The 16,577-nt window shown below is 47.1% G+C and overlaps 1 protein-coding gene across 1 annotated transcript in view; it reads right to left on the bottom strand.

Annotated features, from left to right (window-relative positions):
- shisa2 (shisa family member 2) overlaps positions 1 to 4,272 on the bottom strand; it is a 15,944-nt gene extending 11,672 nt beyond the window's left edge. Inside the window, exon 1 of the mRNA XM_002940554.3 lies at positions 2,510 to 4,272. Within this exon, the coding sequence (XP_002940600.2) occupies positions 2,510 to 2,822 (313 nt within the window). The 5' untranslated portion in view covers positions 2,823 to 4,272. The remainder of the gene's footprint in view (positions 1 to 2,509) is intronic.
- Between the last annotated feature and the right edge of the window lie 12,305 nt (positions 4,273 to 16,577).

Here is a 16,577-nt window from a genome sequence, read left to right on the forward strand (position 1 = left end):
GTACCACGGGGCTATGTTAATATTTCTGCGCGTCCCAAGGTATAAAGTTACACCTCCCGCATTTCATTCCCCTGCGAGGATGCTTCAGAGTTACCCTTTGAACTCTTTCATGCAAACTTTTATATTCTTTAAAGGCAGAGAAAAACAAGACAATTTAGCTAAAGAATGGCCCCGGGTGCCGCCGTCCCTTTCATCCCCACTGTAAGTGAATACGGAGAGTTAAACCTATACTAAAGTTCCCCGAATATGAAAAAGCCACCGTAGGCCAATAACTTGGCTTTGTGATATTCGCTTTCATGTTTTCCAGGGTCACAAATTGTCTCATTTCTATTTTCTTTTAAAGTTTAAGTATTTCTAGCAGCTTTATAGCATGGAGCTCCAGAGACCCCTTATCTGGAAATCCCCAGGTCCCAAGCATTCCAGACAACAGACCCCCATGCCTGTACTAGCGCACAGATCTGCCCCTGAATGCCCACCTAGCGATTAGCCATGGCACGCATAGGGACGGCTGCAGCTCTGCTGCCTGGTGAGCTCCCACCTTGGCTCATTAGATGCTACTGGCCTACAACTCCCAGCATCCTTCAACATATTATCAAGGTTTGAGGCACTCTGGAAGCTGCAGTGTGAGGTCCCAAATGGGGTTTAGAGTGACAGAGTTTCCTAAAATCTTTGCAAAACACTTTAATAAGCAGACGCCTATTATACTAATTGGTCAGATGATGAAACGTAAGATAAGTAAAAATTACTTTATTTCGAACTTTTTGAGTATTTTTAAGAAAAACTGTGCAGGCGATAGTTTTTCACACTTATATAAATCCTCCCCTGAGCCCCCCCTGTACTAGGTGTCGGTGCAGGCAGCCCTACAGCAGGCAGAGATGAATGTCTTTATGTCACATGACAGCACTCACCCCCAGCACAGCTGCAGGGGTCACTTTATGATCTCTCAAGCACCTGTCTTGGCAACTCCAAATCCCCAGCTATGTCTAACCCAGAGTAACAGGCAGCCCTGGCCACACATGGGCACCAAATGGATTTTTGTTTGTCAATGTGGCCACTTTGGTGGAGTCAGCATGTCAATAATCATGTTTCTTGGCAACAGGCCAAACCCTCTGGGCTCTGCTGGGCAATGTGCTTGTATACTGGGCACTGCCAATGTGGTGCTGGGAAATGTGCTTGTATACAGGGCACTGCCAATGTGGTGCTGGGCAATGTGCTTGTATACTGGGTACTGCCAATGTGGTGCTGGGCAATGTGCTTGCATACACTGGGCACTGCCAATGTGGCGCTGGGCAATGTGCTTGCATACACTGGGCACTGCCAATGTGGCACTGGGCAATGTGCTTGCATACACTGGGCACTGCCAATGTGGCACTGGGCAATGTGCTTGCATACACTGGGCACTGCCAATGTGGCACTGGGCAATGTGCTTGCATACACTGGGCACTGCCAATGTGGCACTGGGCAATGTGCTTGTACACTGAGCACTGCCAATGTGGCGCTGGGCAAACAGATATCCCAGGATGTCACAGGATCTCTACGCCCCTGAACTATTTCCCCACTTGTTGTCAACCAGTTACATACAGGTATAGGACCCCATATCCAGAATGCTCCGGAACTGGGGTTTTCTAGATAAGGGATATTTCCATAATTTGGATCTCCATACATTTAGACTACTAAAAAAAATATTAGAGCATTAAATAAACCCATTCAGATTGTTCTGCCTCCAATATGGATTCACACAGCTTAGTTACCATCAAGTACAAGCTTTTATGATTACAGAGAAAAAGGAAATAATTTTTAAAATTCTTAATTTTTTTATTAAGATGGAGTCTATAGGAGAAGGTCTTTCTGTAATTTGGAGCTTTCTGGATAACAAGTTTCTGGATAATGGATCCCATACCTGTATAAGTTGCTCAATCAGCCCACCAATATTAGCCTGTGTGTAGGCAGCTTAAACTGCTGTAATAATGACAGAACTACAAGGGGAATTTGCTCAAAGTGCAGATTGTTTAATGTAGTTTTTGTCATTTTTGAAACAATTAATATGACTATTTTATTATGCCACTGCCTGTCTGCCAGCTGCCATGTTCCCTGTATCCTGGGGATCCCATCCTACTGCCACTGAGACACAAACCATAGCAGAATGGAAGTTTGTACCACAACAATCCTACCCTGCTGCTGTTGTACAATGTTGGCCATACAGCAGTGCTACATCAGGGCTACACACTGCTATGGAAATGATATCTGAATATTGTATAGTTTATTACAGGATTATTTAGTGGTTAACTGGTGTTATTATTACCCTGACAATGCCAACCCAGCCATATAACAGGTTTAACTAGCAGTATCTAGTAGCTTCGGGTGGGGGGGTAAATAAAGATATGTTACAGCATGTGACTGGTGTCCCCTACAGGACCTATGATCGCCCCTGATATTAATAGAATGAAGCTGATACAGAGACTGCTGCATGGAAATTCCATCATCCCAAGCCCCTGACAGCTCAGCCTACCTGCTGCCGAATCCTGGCTGTCCTTATCCGGCCTGCTGTGATCTGGCGCCCCCTGCTGCCGGTCGTTGTCACACATGCCCTGATCCAGCCGGGCCTCGGCGCTGGAACAGCAGTAGCGCAGCTCGCACTTTCCGCAGCAGATGGTCGAATCGTCCCCATCAAAGCGCTCCGGGCACTGGAATCCGTCCCTCCACACGGCCTGGGCATCCAGCCAGCCATGGCAGTATTCCCCGCTCCCCTGGGCAGCCGCCAGCACTGCAAGCAGGAAGGAAGCAGCAGCCAGCGGTGCCAGGGGGGAGCCCTCTAACCACATGGCTGGGGCAGCGCAAACTCCTCTCCGGGGCAGCAAAGTCAGCGCTCCCTCTAGCTCAGGGCAAGGCGTCCGGCGGGCAGGGATCCCACTGTGGTTATCTGCTTGGCATGAATGGGGTCTGTCACTTTAATCCAACGACCCTTATTCCTGCTGATGATCTGAGTTTGGCAACAGATGCCAACTGGGCGCTGAGCAGGGGATCCTTCCAAAGAACAGCAACTGGTGGCACCGTGAGGGGCAAATAGTAACTCTGTAGTAAAGCAGAGATTAAGGCACAATGGGGGCAGCAATGGATAAAGTACCAGGGGTCGGGGCAGAAAGAAGGGGCTAATGCGCAAAGCACCAGGGGTCGGGGCAGAAGGAAGGGGCTAATGCGCAAAGCACCACGGGTGGGGGCAGAAGGAAGGGGCTAATGCGCAAAGCACCACGGGTGGGGGCAGAAGGAAGAGGCTAAAGCGCAAAGCACCAGGGGTCGGGGCAGGATGAATGGGCTAATTGACACAGCACCAGGGGTCGGGCAGAAGCAAGGGGCTAATGGACACAGCACCAGGGGTCGGGGCAGAAGAAAGGGACTAAAGCGCAAAGCACCAGGGGTCGGGGCAGGATGAAGGGGCTAATGGACAGAGCACCAGGGGTCGGGGCAGGATGAAGGGGCTAATGGACAGAGCACTAGGGGTCGGGGCAGGATGAAGGGGCTAATGGGCAAAGGACCAGGCGTAAGTAGCACAAGGTAAGGGCACAGGGGGCATGGGGTTATGGGAAGGTTGGCACGGAACTTGGTAGAAAAGTTTTAGCTGATGATATGAAGTTATTGGCAATGAAACCGGACTCAGGGGAGCAGCACAGAGAGAAGCCAGTGGGTGCCCAGCAGGGGGGCAGATAATAAGTAAGGATAGTAGGATGCTCCGGTTGTGGATTTCTGAGAATAATATGGGTGCTCTGAAAGGTGAGGGGAGAGTTAGGTGGGTGTTCCACTTGTCCAGAAAGGCGACAGATCCAACTGCTCTCAGCGCTCAGAGTGCGATTCCCGGTGCGACCAACTGATCCGCATCCCCCCGGTTCCCTCTCAGTAACTTTCCCCGACTCTCCCTCTGACCCGCTCCGCTGTATCCCTCCGCGCCAAGGTCCATGCCCGCAGCCTCCCTTATACTCCGCCCGGGCTCCCGCAGCGCGATGCCATCCTGGCGCAGAATCCGTGTGCCGCTGCCGGGGAAGGGAAGTCGCACCCAGTCGCTTGTCAGTAGGAGAGTCGCACTCTGCCGCTTGTCAATAGGAGAGTCGCACTCACTCTGCCGCTTGTCAGTAGGAGAGTCGCACTCTGCCGCTTGTCAGTAGGAGAGTCGCACTCACTCTGCCGCTTGTCAGTAGGAGAGCAACTGGCAGCAGGGAGAGAGGTTCAGTAGCAGCAGCCTCTGTCATTCCAATGCGCCTCCCTCCCTCCCGCTCTGTAAATAAAGGTCTGTGCGCCGCCGGGACCCAGTTGTTGTAACCATTCAGCGCCCACAGGACACGCCTGTGCTCAGCCATTTATCAGCCATATATCAGCCATGTATCAGCCATGTATCAGCCATGTATCAGCCATGTATCATCAGCCATTTATCAGCCATATATCAGCCATGTATCAGCCATATATCAGCCATATATCAGCCATTTATCAGCCATGTATCATCAGCCATTTATTAACCATATATCAGCCATTTATCAGCCATTTATCAGCCATTTATCAGCCATGTATCAGCCATATATCAGCCATGTATCAGCCATGTATCAGCCATTTATCAGCCATGTATCAGCCATGTATCAGCCATATATCAGCCATTTATCAGCCATGTATCAGCCATTTATCAGCCATATATCAGCCATTTATCAGCCATATATCAGCCATGTATCAGCCATGTATCAGCCATATATCAGCCATATATCAGCCATTTATCAGCCATGTATCAGCCATTTATCAGCCATTTATCAGCCATTTATCAGCCATGTATCAGCCATATATCAGCCATTTATCAGCCATGTATCAGCCATTTATCAGCCATATATCAGCCATTTATCAGCCATATATCAGCCATGTATCAGCCATGTATCAGCCATATATCAGCCATTTATCAGCCATGTATCAGCCATTTATCAGCCATTTATCAGCCATTTATCAGCCATTTATCAGCCATGTATCAGCCATATATCAGCCATGTATCAGCCATGTATCAGCCATTTATCAGCCATATATCAGCCATTTATCAGCCATATATCAGCCATGTATCAGCCATGTATCAGCCATATATCAGCCATTTATCAGCCATGTATCAGCCATTTATCAGCCATGTATCAGCCATGTATCAGCCATTTATCAGCCATATATCAGCCATGTATCATCAGCCATTTATCAGCCATATATCAGCCATGTATCAGCCATATATCAGCCATTTATCAGCCATTTATCAGCCATGTATCATCAGCCATTTATTAGCCATATATCAGCCATTTATCAGCCATTTATCAGCCATTTATCAGCCATGTATCAGCCATATATCAGCCATGTATCAGCCATGTATCAGCCATTTATCAGCCATGTATCAGCCATGTATCAGCCATGTATCAGCCATGTATCAGCCATGTATCAGCCATGTATCAGCCATTTATCAGCCATTTATCAGCCATATATCAGCCATGTATCAGCCATTTATCAGCCATTTATCAGCCATATATCAGCCATTTATCAGCCATGTATCAGCCATATATCAGCCATTTATCAGCCATTTATCAGCCATGTATCATCAGCCATATATCAGCCATGTATCAGCCATATATCAGCCATTTATCAGCCATATATCAGCCATTTATCAGCCATTTATCAGCCATTTATCAGCCATGTATCATCAGCCATTTATCAGCCATTTATCAGCCATATATCATCAGCCATTTATCAGCCATTTATCACTCACACTTACTCGGCCCATTCACTACTCTCATTAGGCGATTAGGGTGCCCATTGCAGCCATAGGGTGCCCAAGCTGTAGGGCTTCATCTCCCAGGGGCACTGAAACAGTGGGTGGGGGGCCCAGCTTGAATAGCAATTAGGAGAAGATTTGGGGTGAATACTGATGTGATGTAGTGGAAACCCCTGAACCATTATGACTGTTACTTTAGTAGTAATTTCTTCATATCTGTACCCAGACTTGGACTTACCCAGTAACATAGATAAATCCTGGTGGGCCCCCAGCCCATCCCTTAACCTAAACCTTGTGCTTTGTGCCAGTGGGCACCCCTGGTACCCTACCTGCCCCTCTACTCATTCACCCCAATCCAAGCACCCAAACATCACATTGCCTGTTGCACCCACATGGCCACTGACCCATTTTCATGTAAATGGGGGCCCTTCAGGTAAGGTTTTCATGTGTGCCCCAGGTGCCCAAGTCCAGGGTCAGATTGGGACTCTGGGAAAAAACCCAGTGGGCCCGGCTGACCCAGAACTGCTCCCCACCAGGAACCTTTAGCACTTCACCCCCACCCCCCATTGCGGCACAAAGAAGAAGTAGAAGATATGTAGTGCTAGCAAGGGCAGTAGTGGAGGCTGGAGGTGACTTGAAGAGTTAGTTACAGGGTAGGGGGCCCCTGAGGTGACAGCCCTGGTGAGCCCCAGACACCTCAGTCCAACACTGACTAAGTCTGACACTGTCTGTAGGAGCTAAGGGAAGAGATACTGGACCCCACAGCAGTCATTTTAGCCCCCCTAAAACTGCTTATCAGTCACTGCCCCAGGCCCAGACTGGCAATCTGTGGATTTCTGGCAAATGCCAGAGGGGTTGCTGTAAGGTGCCATAGGCAGTCACTATTTATTGGGCTGGTGGGGGCTGTATGTATGTATGTATATATTTATAAAGCACCACTTATGCAGTAGAACAATAAATTAATACATTAGATAAATTAGATAAATACAAAGTATAATAGTAAAAAGAGATAGAATATACAATTGTGATAAGTTAAGAATAAAAACGACAAGAGGATAGAGGTCCCTGCCCTGTAGAGCTTACAATCTAAATGGGAAAGGAGTTCTGAAGGTTACAGTGGTGACACTGCTATATAAGTGCTGAGGGCTGTTTGGGCCTCTGTGTACTTGAAATGCCAGTCCGGACCTGGACCTTGGTATCAACCTCAGATAGAGCCTGTGTCAGGGCAAAGGTTTCTTGCTTCCCAGCAACTGCCCCCCTTCTGCCCTGCTCTGTGTGTAACAGCCCCGGCTGTCTCTATGGGGCAGGCAATCCATGCTCTGCAGTCTGTAATTCTAATGTGGCTCATTGGATTGAGTCATTGTGCCTTATAGCCGCGCCGTGAGTCTTCCTTCTCGTCGTTGCAAACAGCAGTCTGTTCCCTAATTGGGGACCTAGTGTGACACGGCTCGGTGCTGCCCATGGACTCCCCTCATTAGAGGGACCCGAATACATGGAGATTTTTTGTTTGGGCTAAGATTTGCAGTAGTTCACATTCCAGATCTGAGCTGTTTTTTTAGTAAAACTCTTTACTTTTTCTGCCCACAGCAATAGCACAAACACACATAGCACAAAGCCCTGCTGGATTGTGGGGAGCCGTACCCCAAAGAAGAAGAAAATCATTATCAGTAAAAGCTCCAGGCCAGATGGGCTTCAGAGCAACTCGACCGCTGCTGCTAAAGGGGAACTGGCTCCGTTGCATTTGATTTAACATTTATATACAGCATAGATGTATATCAGCTTCTGTCTATCAAATAGCCACGGCAATTGGGCATTTACTGGCCACTTTCTGAAATACACAAATTCAATATTTTCATTGGTTTTAAAGTTACTTGCAAATATTATTGCTGGTGAAAGCAGTATCTGTTTGTATTCTCTGCACTCTTGGTTCTGACTCATGAAACTGTCCCAGATACCAGCAGATTAATAGTCCTGGAGAAGTAACTTCTGCGAATGAGAACTGGAGAATAGAAAGTGATATGGTATTTTGCCTTTTTATGGAGTTTTTGGAAAGGACTATAAAACTAAAAGAATAAACAAGTGTTAGGGGTAAATTGGGACCCTGGTATGGTTGGGGGGTGGGGGCATACTTTTAGAACAAAAATCTAAGGTGATATTACTGCAGAGATTTCATAACGGCATAACTTTTTGGTCATAATGATTTTAAAGGGTTAGTTTCCCTTTATATTGCATTTTTAGCATTATGAGAGTCTAAAACAAATTGCAGTTGGTCTTTATTTATTTTTGTTGTGTTTAAATTAATAAGCTATTTGTTTAACAGGTCTAGAGTTTGAAATTTCGACAGTTACCTTGTTGCTAGGGTCCAATTTACTGTAGCAACCACACAGTGGTGTGAATGAGAGACTGAAAGATGAATAGAAGTGGGCCTAAATGGCAAGGTATGGAATAACAAGTAACAATAACCAACAGCAGCTTGGTGACAAAGTTGCGAACATGTAAGAGTGATATGACGTGAGCACTATTTTAGGGGATTCCCTGCATCACAGGTGGGGCGCCCAAGAGAAGTCGCTCTGCTATAATACATGACTATGTGTGGGCCACACCAGCCGGCTCTCCCCCCCGGGCAGTCTCCACTTTAGCCTGCAGTATTATTGCAGTGGGACCGACTTGCACAAACTGCAACAGCTGCAACTGCTCAGCCTGCTCAGGTGCACATGGTTTTTAATAGACTTTTTCACACAACAAACCTCCAAGTGGTCTTTAAAGGGGATATCAACCCAAATATAACAGTTTGCATAATGAAAGCAAATGTATATCTAAAAAGCAATTCCATTCAAGCAATTTTTAAATGTAATTGCTGCAGGCCCGGACTGGCAATCTGTGGGTTCAGGCAAATGCCAGAGGGGCTGCTGTAAGATGCCATAGACAGTCACTATTTATTGGGCCTATGGGGTGCTGTTTGGGCCTCTGTGTACTGCAAATGCCAGGGCCTATTTTGACACCCAATTCAGGCCAAGCCACTCCAGCCAAGACTGCAGTTCCCATAATTCTTTGCAAGAGATTAACAGACCTCTAAAGAGGGAGAATCACAGAAGTTTGAAGGCATTGTGGGAAATGAAAGGTAGGGGTGCTAAGGGGTGAAAAGTAGAACGCGTACACGCCAAAACGAATTGCAGCTATTTGCAGTAGATTCACTTGCTCCCTCTTCTGAGGGGGCCTGGCGTGACCGGTACCATCTCCCCATTCCCCCTACCAGCCGCTCGTGCCACACTGCTATTTTAAAGGTAGGAAGGGGGAACTATTACACAGCAGATCCGACAGTCTGGGCCCCCCTGCCACCCACGCCCCTCTGTGACCGCAGAGTCTACTGTATGAGTAGTTACACCAATGGCAATTTGTACAATGCCCCACACAGCCTTTTGTTTGTACTTTACACACTCTGTGGGACAATGCGCATTAGCCCTATTGTTTCCTGTAGTCAGGAGCAGCAGTGCAGAGATTAAAAATGTGCTTTTAATGGCAATTACATTAGATTGCTAATTAATGAATATGGGAAAGTTGCTGAGGATTACATTTACTTTCATTATGCAGAATGTTATACTGGCATTGGCACGGGCGGGTTCCATAACCCATAAGCCACACAGACAGCTGCTGAGAATAAGAGTGCTGTAGTTCAGCAACAGCTGCAGATCCACATTCCTGTCCCATGTGACTGTGAGTGGAAGCCGTCTCCCCCCGCACCCCAGCGCCAGTTGTTGAAGGGTCTGTGTGATACTGGCACCGTAACCATTTCTTTCTCATAGTAATTCTGTTAGTGAAATGCAAATGCCCAGGGTAGAACTGCCGGCACATATTCTAACGACAAGGAAATCTAACACCCCATCAGATAACTGGCACGGCCAAGTACTAGCGCTACACACAGCCACAAGGGCAGCATTGTTTGTTGTTTCAGAGCTGGCACACAACATGCCCTTGCCAAACTGTACATAACCATTCATATACAAGTCATCAGAAACCAATGAAATCTGAGGAAACCCATGCGTTGGCAGGAATTCATTATTAGCGCATACATGTTACAGGCACTGCAGCCCAATGCCAAAGCCATGGGAATCTTTGTAGTAAAAATACTGCCAGCCTGTGGGTTGCCCAACCGCACCAAGCACCCCAGAGAAACCCCAATGCCAACCCCGCCACACAGTTCTGCCTGTACAGTTGTGGTACAGGTGTATCAGGGCTATAATCTACCCTGTGTGTGTACTGATAGCCGGATACCATTGATGTTACACACTGCAGGCAGAGTAATTGTGTTGGTACCTGCAGAGAAGATGCCAAAAGGGTGGGAGAAAATGGAAAAGATTTAAAATATTTTCCTTTTGACTGTATAGATAGCACAGTATCACCTATAGTAGCAGGGGACTGTGGGGTAGCCTCTGAGAAGTGACTGGGGCTGTGGGATAGCAGGTATAGTAGGGAGAGATGGTGCCTATAGTAGCAGTGGCATAATAGCCTCTGGGAAGGGACTATGGCTGTGGGATAGCAGGTATAGTAGGGAGAGATGGTGCCTATAGTAGCAGTGGGATAATAGCCTCTGGGAAGGGACTGGGGCTGTGGGATAGCAGGTATAGTAGGGAGAGATGGTGCCTATAGTAGCAGTGGGATAATAGCCTCTGGGAAGGGACTGTGGCTGTGGCCTATAGTAGCAGTGGGGGGATAATAGCCTCTGGGAAGGGACTGGGGCTGTGGGATAGCAGGTATAGTAGGGAGAGATGGTGCCTATAGTAGCAGTGGGGGGATAATAGCCTCTGGGAAGGGACTGGGGCTGTGGGATAGCAGGTATAGTAGGGAGAGATGGTGCCTATAGTAGCAGTGGGGGGATAATAGCCTCTGGGAAGGGACTGTGGCTGTGGGATAGCAGGTATAGTAGGGAGAGATGGTGCCTATAGTAGCAGTGGGATAATAGCCTCTGGGAAGGGACTGGGGCTGTGGGATAGCAGGTATAGTAGGGAGAGATGGTGCCTATAGTAACAATGGGGATAATAGCCTCTGGGAAGGGACTGTGGCTGTGGCCTATAGTAGCAGTGGGGGGATAATAGCCTCTGGGAAGGGACTGGGGCTGTGGGATAGCAGGTATAGTAGGGAGAGATGGTGCCTATAGTAGCAGTGGGGGGATAATAGCCTCTGGGAAGGGACTGGGGCTGTGGGATAGCAGGTATAGTAGGGAGAGATGGTGCCTATAGTAGCAGTGGGGGGATAATAGCCTCTGGGAAGGGACTGTGGCTGTGGGATAGCAGGTATAGTAGGGAGAGATGGTGCCTATAGTAGCAGTGGGGGGATAATAGCCTCTGGGAAGGGACTGTGGCTGTGGGATAGCAGGTATAGTAGGGAGAGATGGTGCCTATAGTAGCAGTGGGGGGATAATAGCCTCTGGGAAGGGACTGGGGCTGTGGGATAGCAGGTATAGTAGGGAGAGATGGTGTCTATAGTAGCAGTGGGGGAATAATAGCCTCTGGGAAGGGACTGTGGCTGTGGCATAGCAAGTATAGTAGGGAGAGATGGTGCCTATAGTAGCAGTGAAAGCTGCAGTTTAAACAAAAGTTTGGGCAGTTAAGTAAAGAATGGTCAGTGCAAATGTTGTGCCCCTGGGATAGTGGAACCATTTGTGCAGTGTTCCCATGTTAGAGTTAGAGTAGGCCACAGACTATGTATAGATAAATCCGTGCATTTGGGAAATATGCTGAAGTTTGAGCAGCAGTTTCCCGCAGCACCATCTGCCTTCCCACTTGGCCACCTGACTCCAGCCCATAAAGCCCTACATGCGAGCAGAACACCTATTTTGTGGGGAAACCAAATCCTCAAATAGCATCATCATTGCTCAGCTGTTCTTTATGGGCCGGTGTCAGATGGTGGGGACACACGTGTCTGCGGGGCAGGGATCCAGCACACAGCATTGCAGGCAATGGAAACGGGGCACATATTCATTCCAGCAGGTAGCCCAGTTATCCTGGTGCCATTTAACATTTCCCTTCTTGATCATCCAAGTAGGGTTATCTCTTAGGAAATGGATGAGTGTGGGGGAGAAAGATGGGGGGAAATAAGTGCAGGGAGAGGAAATGGGTACAAAAACACTATCGGGGGGGGGGGGCACCTTATTTTATGAAGACATTTACACTGGGTCTCAAGACCCAGCAGTGTTCCCTTGGCCACAATAAGTCCTTGACAAATGGCCAACTGTTGTATTTATGTCCAGTTTGTGCCTCTTCAGTTGTTGCTTGAATACAGATCCACAAATAGGTGCCAGGGGTGTTTGGACTTGTAGTTCAACAATATTTACAATATTTAAGTGTTGTTAAGTTTTTGTGGTGTCTCCAGTTTTCTTAAATTAAGGAAGACCTATGGCTACACACACTCAGGGACCCCTAATAAGGGCTATGGCAAAACACAGAAACTTGCCCCTAATATGAAAACCTAAACTGAATGCCCTAATTGATTGGCCACACCTCCAATAACATAGTACCACCCCTCCTGGGCTGAGAGAGCCTCCTCCATTTTCATTCTTGTGATTATAAACACAATAGGGGCCCATGGAAGGCCATAAAGGGAGGTTACCAGATCAGGTGAAAAATTGGGGCCACTTTTAAGGAATCCAGCAAGAAAGGCTGCACTTATTGTATTAAATTGAAAGGCAGTCAGTGAAGCTCAGGAACTGGCATTTACTAGAAGTAAGGCATAACGAGCAATTACCCTGGGTACAGATACTTCTCACAGCTACTAAATGGCAGAAAATACGATAGACAAGCAGAAGCAATTCTCAGTATTGCCCATGGCAGGGTATTTTCTGGCTTTTAGTAGCTGTGACAAGTAGCTGCTACTAAGTAGCTCCATGTGTCTTCACCCTAAGGCTGATGTCCAACGGAGCATGTTAGTCGCCTGCAATAAATATCTGCTATCTAATAACCGCTCCAGAATGCCTTTCCACCGGCACAAATAGGAATCGTTAAATCCAAAGTCACTGGGAGTCTGTACGGTGATGCGAAGGCCTTTCCAACGGCGACTCCTACCGGCTATTGTATTTCAGAACAGTTAGTCAATCACAAAAGCAGAGATCTATCGTAGGCGACTAACACGCTCGGTGAGACATTAGCCAAAGCATCACAGGGGCCCCATGATGGGGGAAATACAAAGGACAAAGGAGGAATAATACTGCTTCTGGCAGAGCAGCCTATATTTAGTTGGGCATTTAGTTGGGCATCTAGTTGGGCTAGTTAAAAACAGATACTGGCACATTTCTTAATCCCTTTTAACTACCAAGCGGCTTTGATCATGAGACATACCCGACAACGCAATGGTCAGCACAGCTCACAGAAAACCCAGGAAAATAGAATCTATGGTGCCAGCAATCAGGCAATGGCCAACACCACTGTAATGCCCTTCTGATCCCTCCGTTTTCATGGGAATAGCATTTTTTTTCAAAGCACTTGAATGTTAGGGGGCAGTATGCCTTTAATAAAATACATTTAAATAAACTCTCTGCTCAGTAGATCCATGTGCCCCATATAGGAGTAAACGTCAGTTACAGAGTCCATACATTTGCTTTTTATACAGGTCAGCAGTGTATTTACTGAGGTGCCACCCTACGTAGCCCAATGTACCAACCTTATTATCTGTGACATGCAAGCTTTCTATTGGCACAGATCTCCCGAGACTTATACTACCTGTCTAACTGAGTGTTTGCTGTAAATCCCTGATCTCCCAGCAGCCTCTCCCTCCCCAGGGGATGAGCTCACCTTTGGCAGCAGGTAGGGAAAAGTGCACTTGCCAACAATTAGCAAACAAACTAAACAGATTAATTGCCCAATTAAGTATCTCATGTATCCCAAGTGCGTGCCTTACAATAGGGCTTCATGCTTCACTAACTATCATGCCTGTTTGTACAACTCCTGGCATGAGATTCTGCCAGAGGCATAGTATGTCATCTCTACAGGGCACAACCCCATGGAACAAGCCGGAGGTGCCATCTTCTTAGCACATAAGTGCCTACTTCTCACTTGCCCTTGTTCCTTCCATGGAATCTGGCAGTTGGCCCTGCTGAGAACATTATATTGCTGTGAATGACTACAGGTTGGTTCTAATGCTTGGTCTAGGGATCCACTTTAATCACATATCTGAAGACCTTTTGTATTTCTAATGTCTAGGCAAGGGGAAAGTGGAACCTACCTGCAGAATTGGTGGTAGAGGCAGTAAAGGGGCTTCTGGTAGGTAGAATGCATATGTACTGTGTGCCGCGCTGGGCCAAGAGGTACTTACACCCAAGGCATGTACCTCTTGTCCCAGCTTCCTTGCACCCCTTACCTACCTGTGGCGCGGCGGTGGCAGCAACCTCCTACCTCCAACAATCTCTCTCCTCATCACCATGGGCCGCTTTTGCTTGCCCTTTTCGTTACAATTTAGCAATTTAGAGTGTCAGAAACAATATTTTTTTGCCCCCCCCCCCCACACCTGTTCCCGAGGAAACTGCCTATCCTGCCTACCCCTAGCTCTGGCCCTGACTGTGTGTGAATGAGCTTGAGGTAGCCTTAAACCTTTAGACATTTTACTCTAAATCTCACTGTTATAGCCACCCCCCAAGCAAGTTCCATCCTAATCAATGTCAGTGTAACAAGTTCCTTTAACTGGGCCCTCTGTATAACCAGACAAGACTCCTGAAAGTCACTAAAGTCAAACTAAGGTTCTTCTAGGTTCAGGTCTCTTATGGTGACCTTGGACTAGTCATTGTAACTGGTGCCTTGGGTCACAGGGAGTCTTGTTTGCTAAGAAATAGGATAGTGATAATGGGCACCCATTAGTCTGATTATAGCCAACAAGCAGAAGCAGATAAAGAGTGGGCACAGTAGGCAGTGTAGTTACTGTAGCCCTGCAACAGGTCTGCCCAAGCACTTGTTGGTATAGAACCCCACAGTAATGCACTCATTAGATTTGAATCCTATAGATCTGATGGCTCTCCATGTACAGTGTGCTTTCTGCTCTGCAGTATGTCTGGGGGGCAGGGCTTCCCCTGATGCATGGGTTGTAAATTAATCTCAGATTTGGCTGGGAGGTTCATAGATCACGGCCTGTACAAGCACTAAAGACACAAAAGCATTTATGGGCCATTTATGAAGGGCTTAGCACAAGTACATGAGCGACATGGGCCATGAAACACCGTCCCGTAGAGTCTCATACATGTAGCACTTGGTTCTATCCCTTCCAGCAGCGCCATCTGCACTTTGCACTCTGTTACCTGGGGCAGACTGTGTGTAGCTCACAGGACGGGGAGGCCTTTAGTAAGTGCTCAGCTACCTAGAGCCTTGTGTATTATGTGCCACCCTGTACCCAGTGCTGCCAAGCAAAGGGGCATTTGCCCAGGGTGGTGGGGCCCACCAACAGCCCTTGACTGAGGCATCTCCCGGAAATGGCAGACCCTTCATATTAATTATATTACCTTGCACACAAAAGATACTGTATGGGTTTAAACTTCAGTAAGCCACCAGAACCATAAATTGGTCTTGCAGCTCTACATACAGAGAGAGTGTCAGCTCTGGGGGTTGTAGTGCAACAAAAGCTAAAGGGAGGCTGCTATTCTCTAACTGCAGCTCTGACAAGCGGAATACAGTTATATCTCAGGGCTTGAAATATACTGGAGTGCCATATGGAATTTTAAAACACAGAAATATATCACCCTCTAGTGTACATTACTGGTATGATCTTTACTACAAATGTTTAACTACTGACAGTTCTCTTCTTTCCTTGGCTCTGTGAGTTCATTTTGCCAATAAAAACACAATAAACTCCAGTTCTACACTTTCCTCTATGTGCTCTATGTGCATGACAAGATTATAAATGTATAAATATGAGTTTGCTATGGGGTATTAGTGATAGGTAGGTCTGACTTGCCCTTGCTAATTCAGTTAAACGATGTGATGCTGTAGGCGGGCAGAGCCTGTTATTTAAGAATAGTGAATAAGAGAGCCCGATGTATATTACTGCTTGAATATCCTGATTCTTATTCTACATCTTAGGGTTTGCAATACTCTAATCCCCATATGTTATAAAAAGCACTAAGTTTGCTCAGGAGCAGTAAACAGTGACCACTAAATGCTCCCTGCTGATTGGATATTATGGGTTACTGCTCCTGGGCAAACTTAGTGCATTTTATTACATAAACCCATTTAAGAGCAAATGGGCAGGGATTGTTTAAGGATTTTTCATACTGCTGCTATGCCATGAGTTCCCTTATATTCTTACTGGACAGACACAATAATCCTAAGCGCCAACAACACAACTAGTGATGTGTGGGTCAGAAAGCAGAGCTAGGCCAAGTAGTATTGATGACCCAAACAGCCCCCCCAGCCCAATAAATAGTGACTGTCTATGGCTCTTACAGCAGCCCCTCTGGCATTTGCCAGAACCCACAGATTGCCAGTCCGGGCCTGTCTGGCACCCTGCTAGCCTGTCTGCTTTCCGCTGGCACCCCTCACTGCTGTTGCTGCGACACACCACCCTGACCTGTCAGTCCCACTTCCACCCTCATGGCTTGCTCACTGCCACCCCACTAGTGGCACCCTGAGCAAAATGCCCTAGGCAGGCTGGCCTGCACATCATATCATCATTGGCTTGTAGGCCATACCTTCTGCCAGCAAAAGCACCTCTGAATTAAAGTTCAGTCATCTTAATAATGCAATTGGAGGTCATTAATGCTACTCCTTCAGCAATACCTTCTTGGCAGGCAGAGGGTTAAATTCACATTTTATATAGAGATTTTACTATA

Source organism: Xenopus tropicalis, chromosome 2, assembly GCF_000004195.4.
Source record: "Xenopus tropicalis strain Nigerian chromosome 2, UCB_Xtro_10.0, whole genome shotgun sequence".
Taxonomy (NCBI): Eukaryota; Metazoa; Chordata; class Amphibia; order Anura; family Pipidae; genus Xenopus; species Xenopus tropicalis.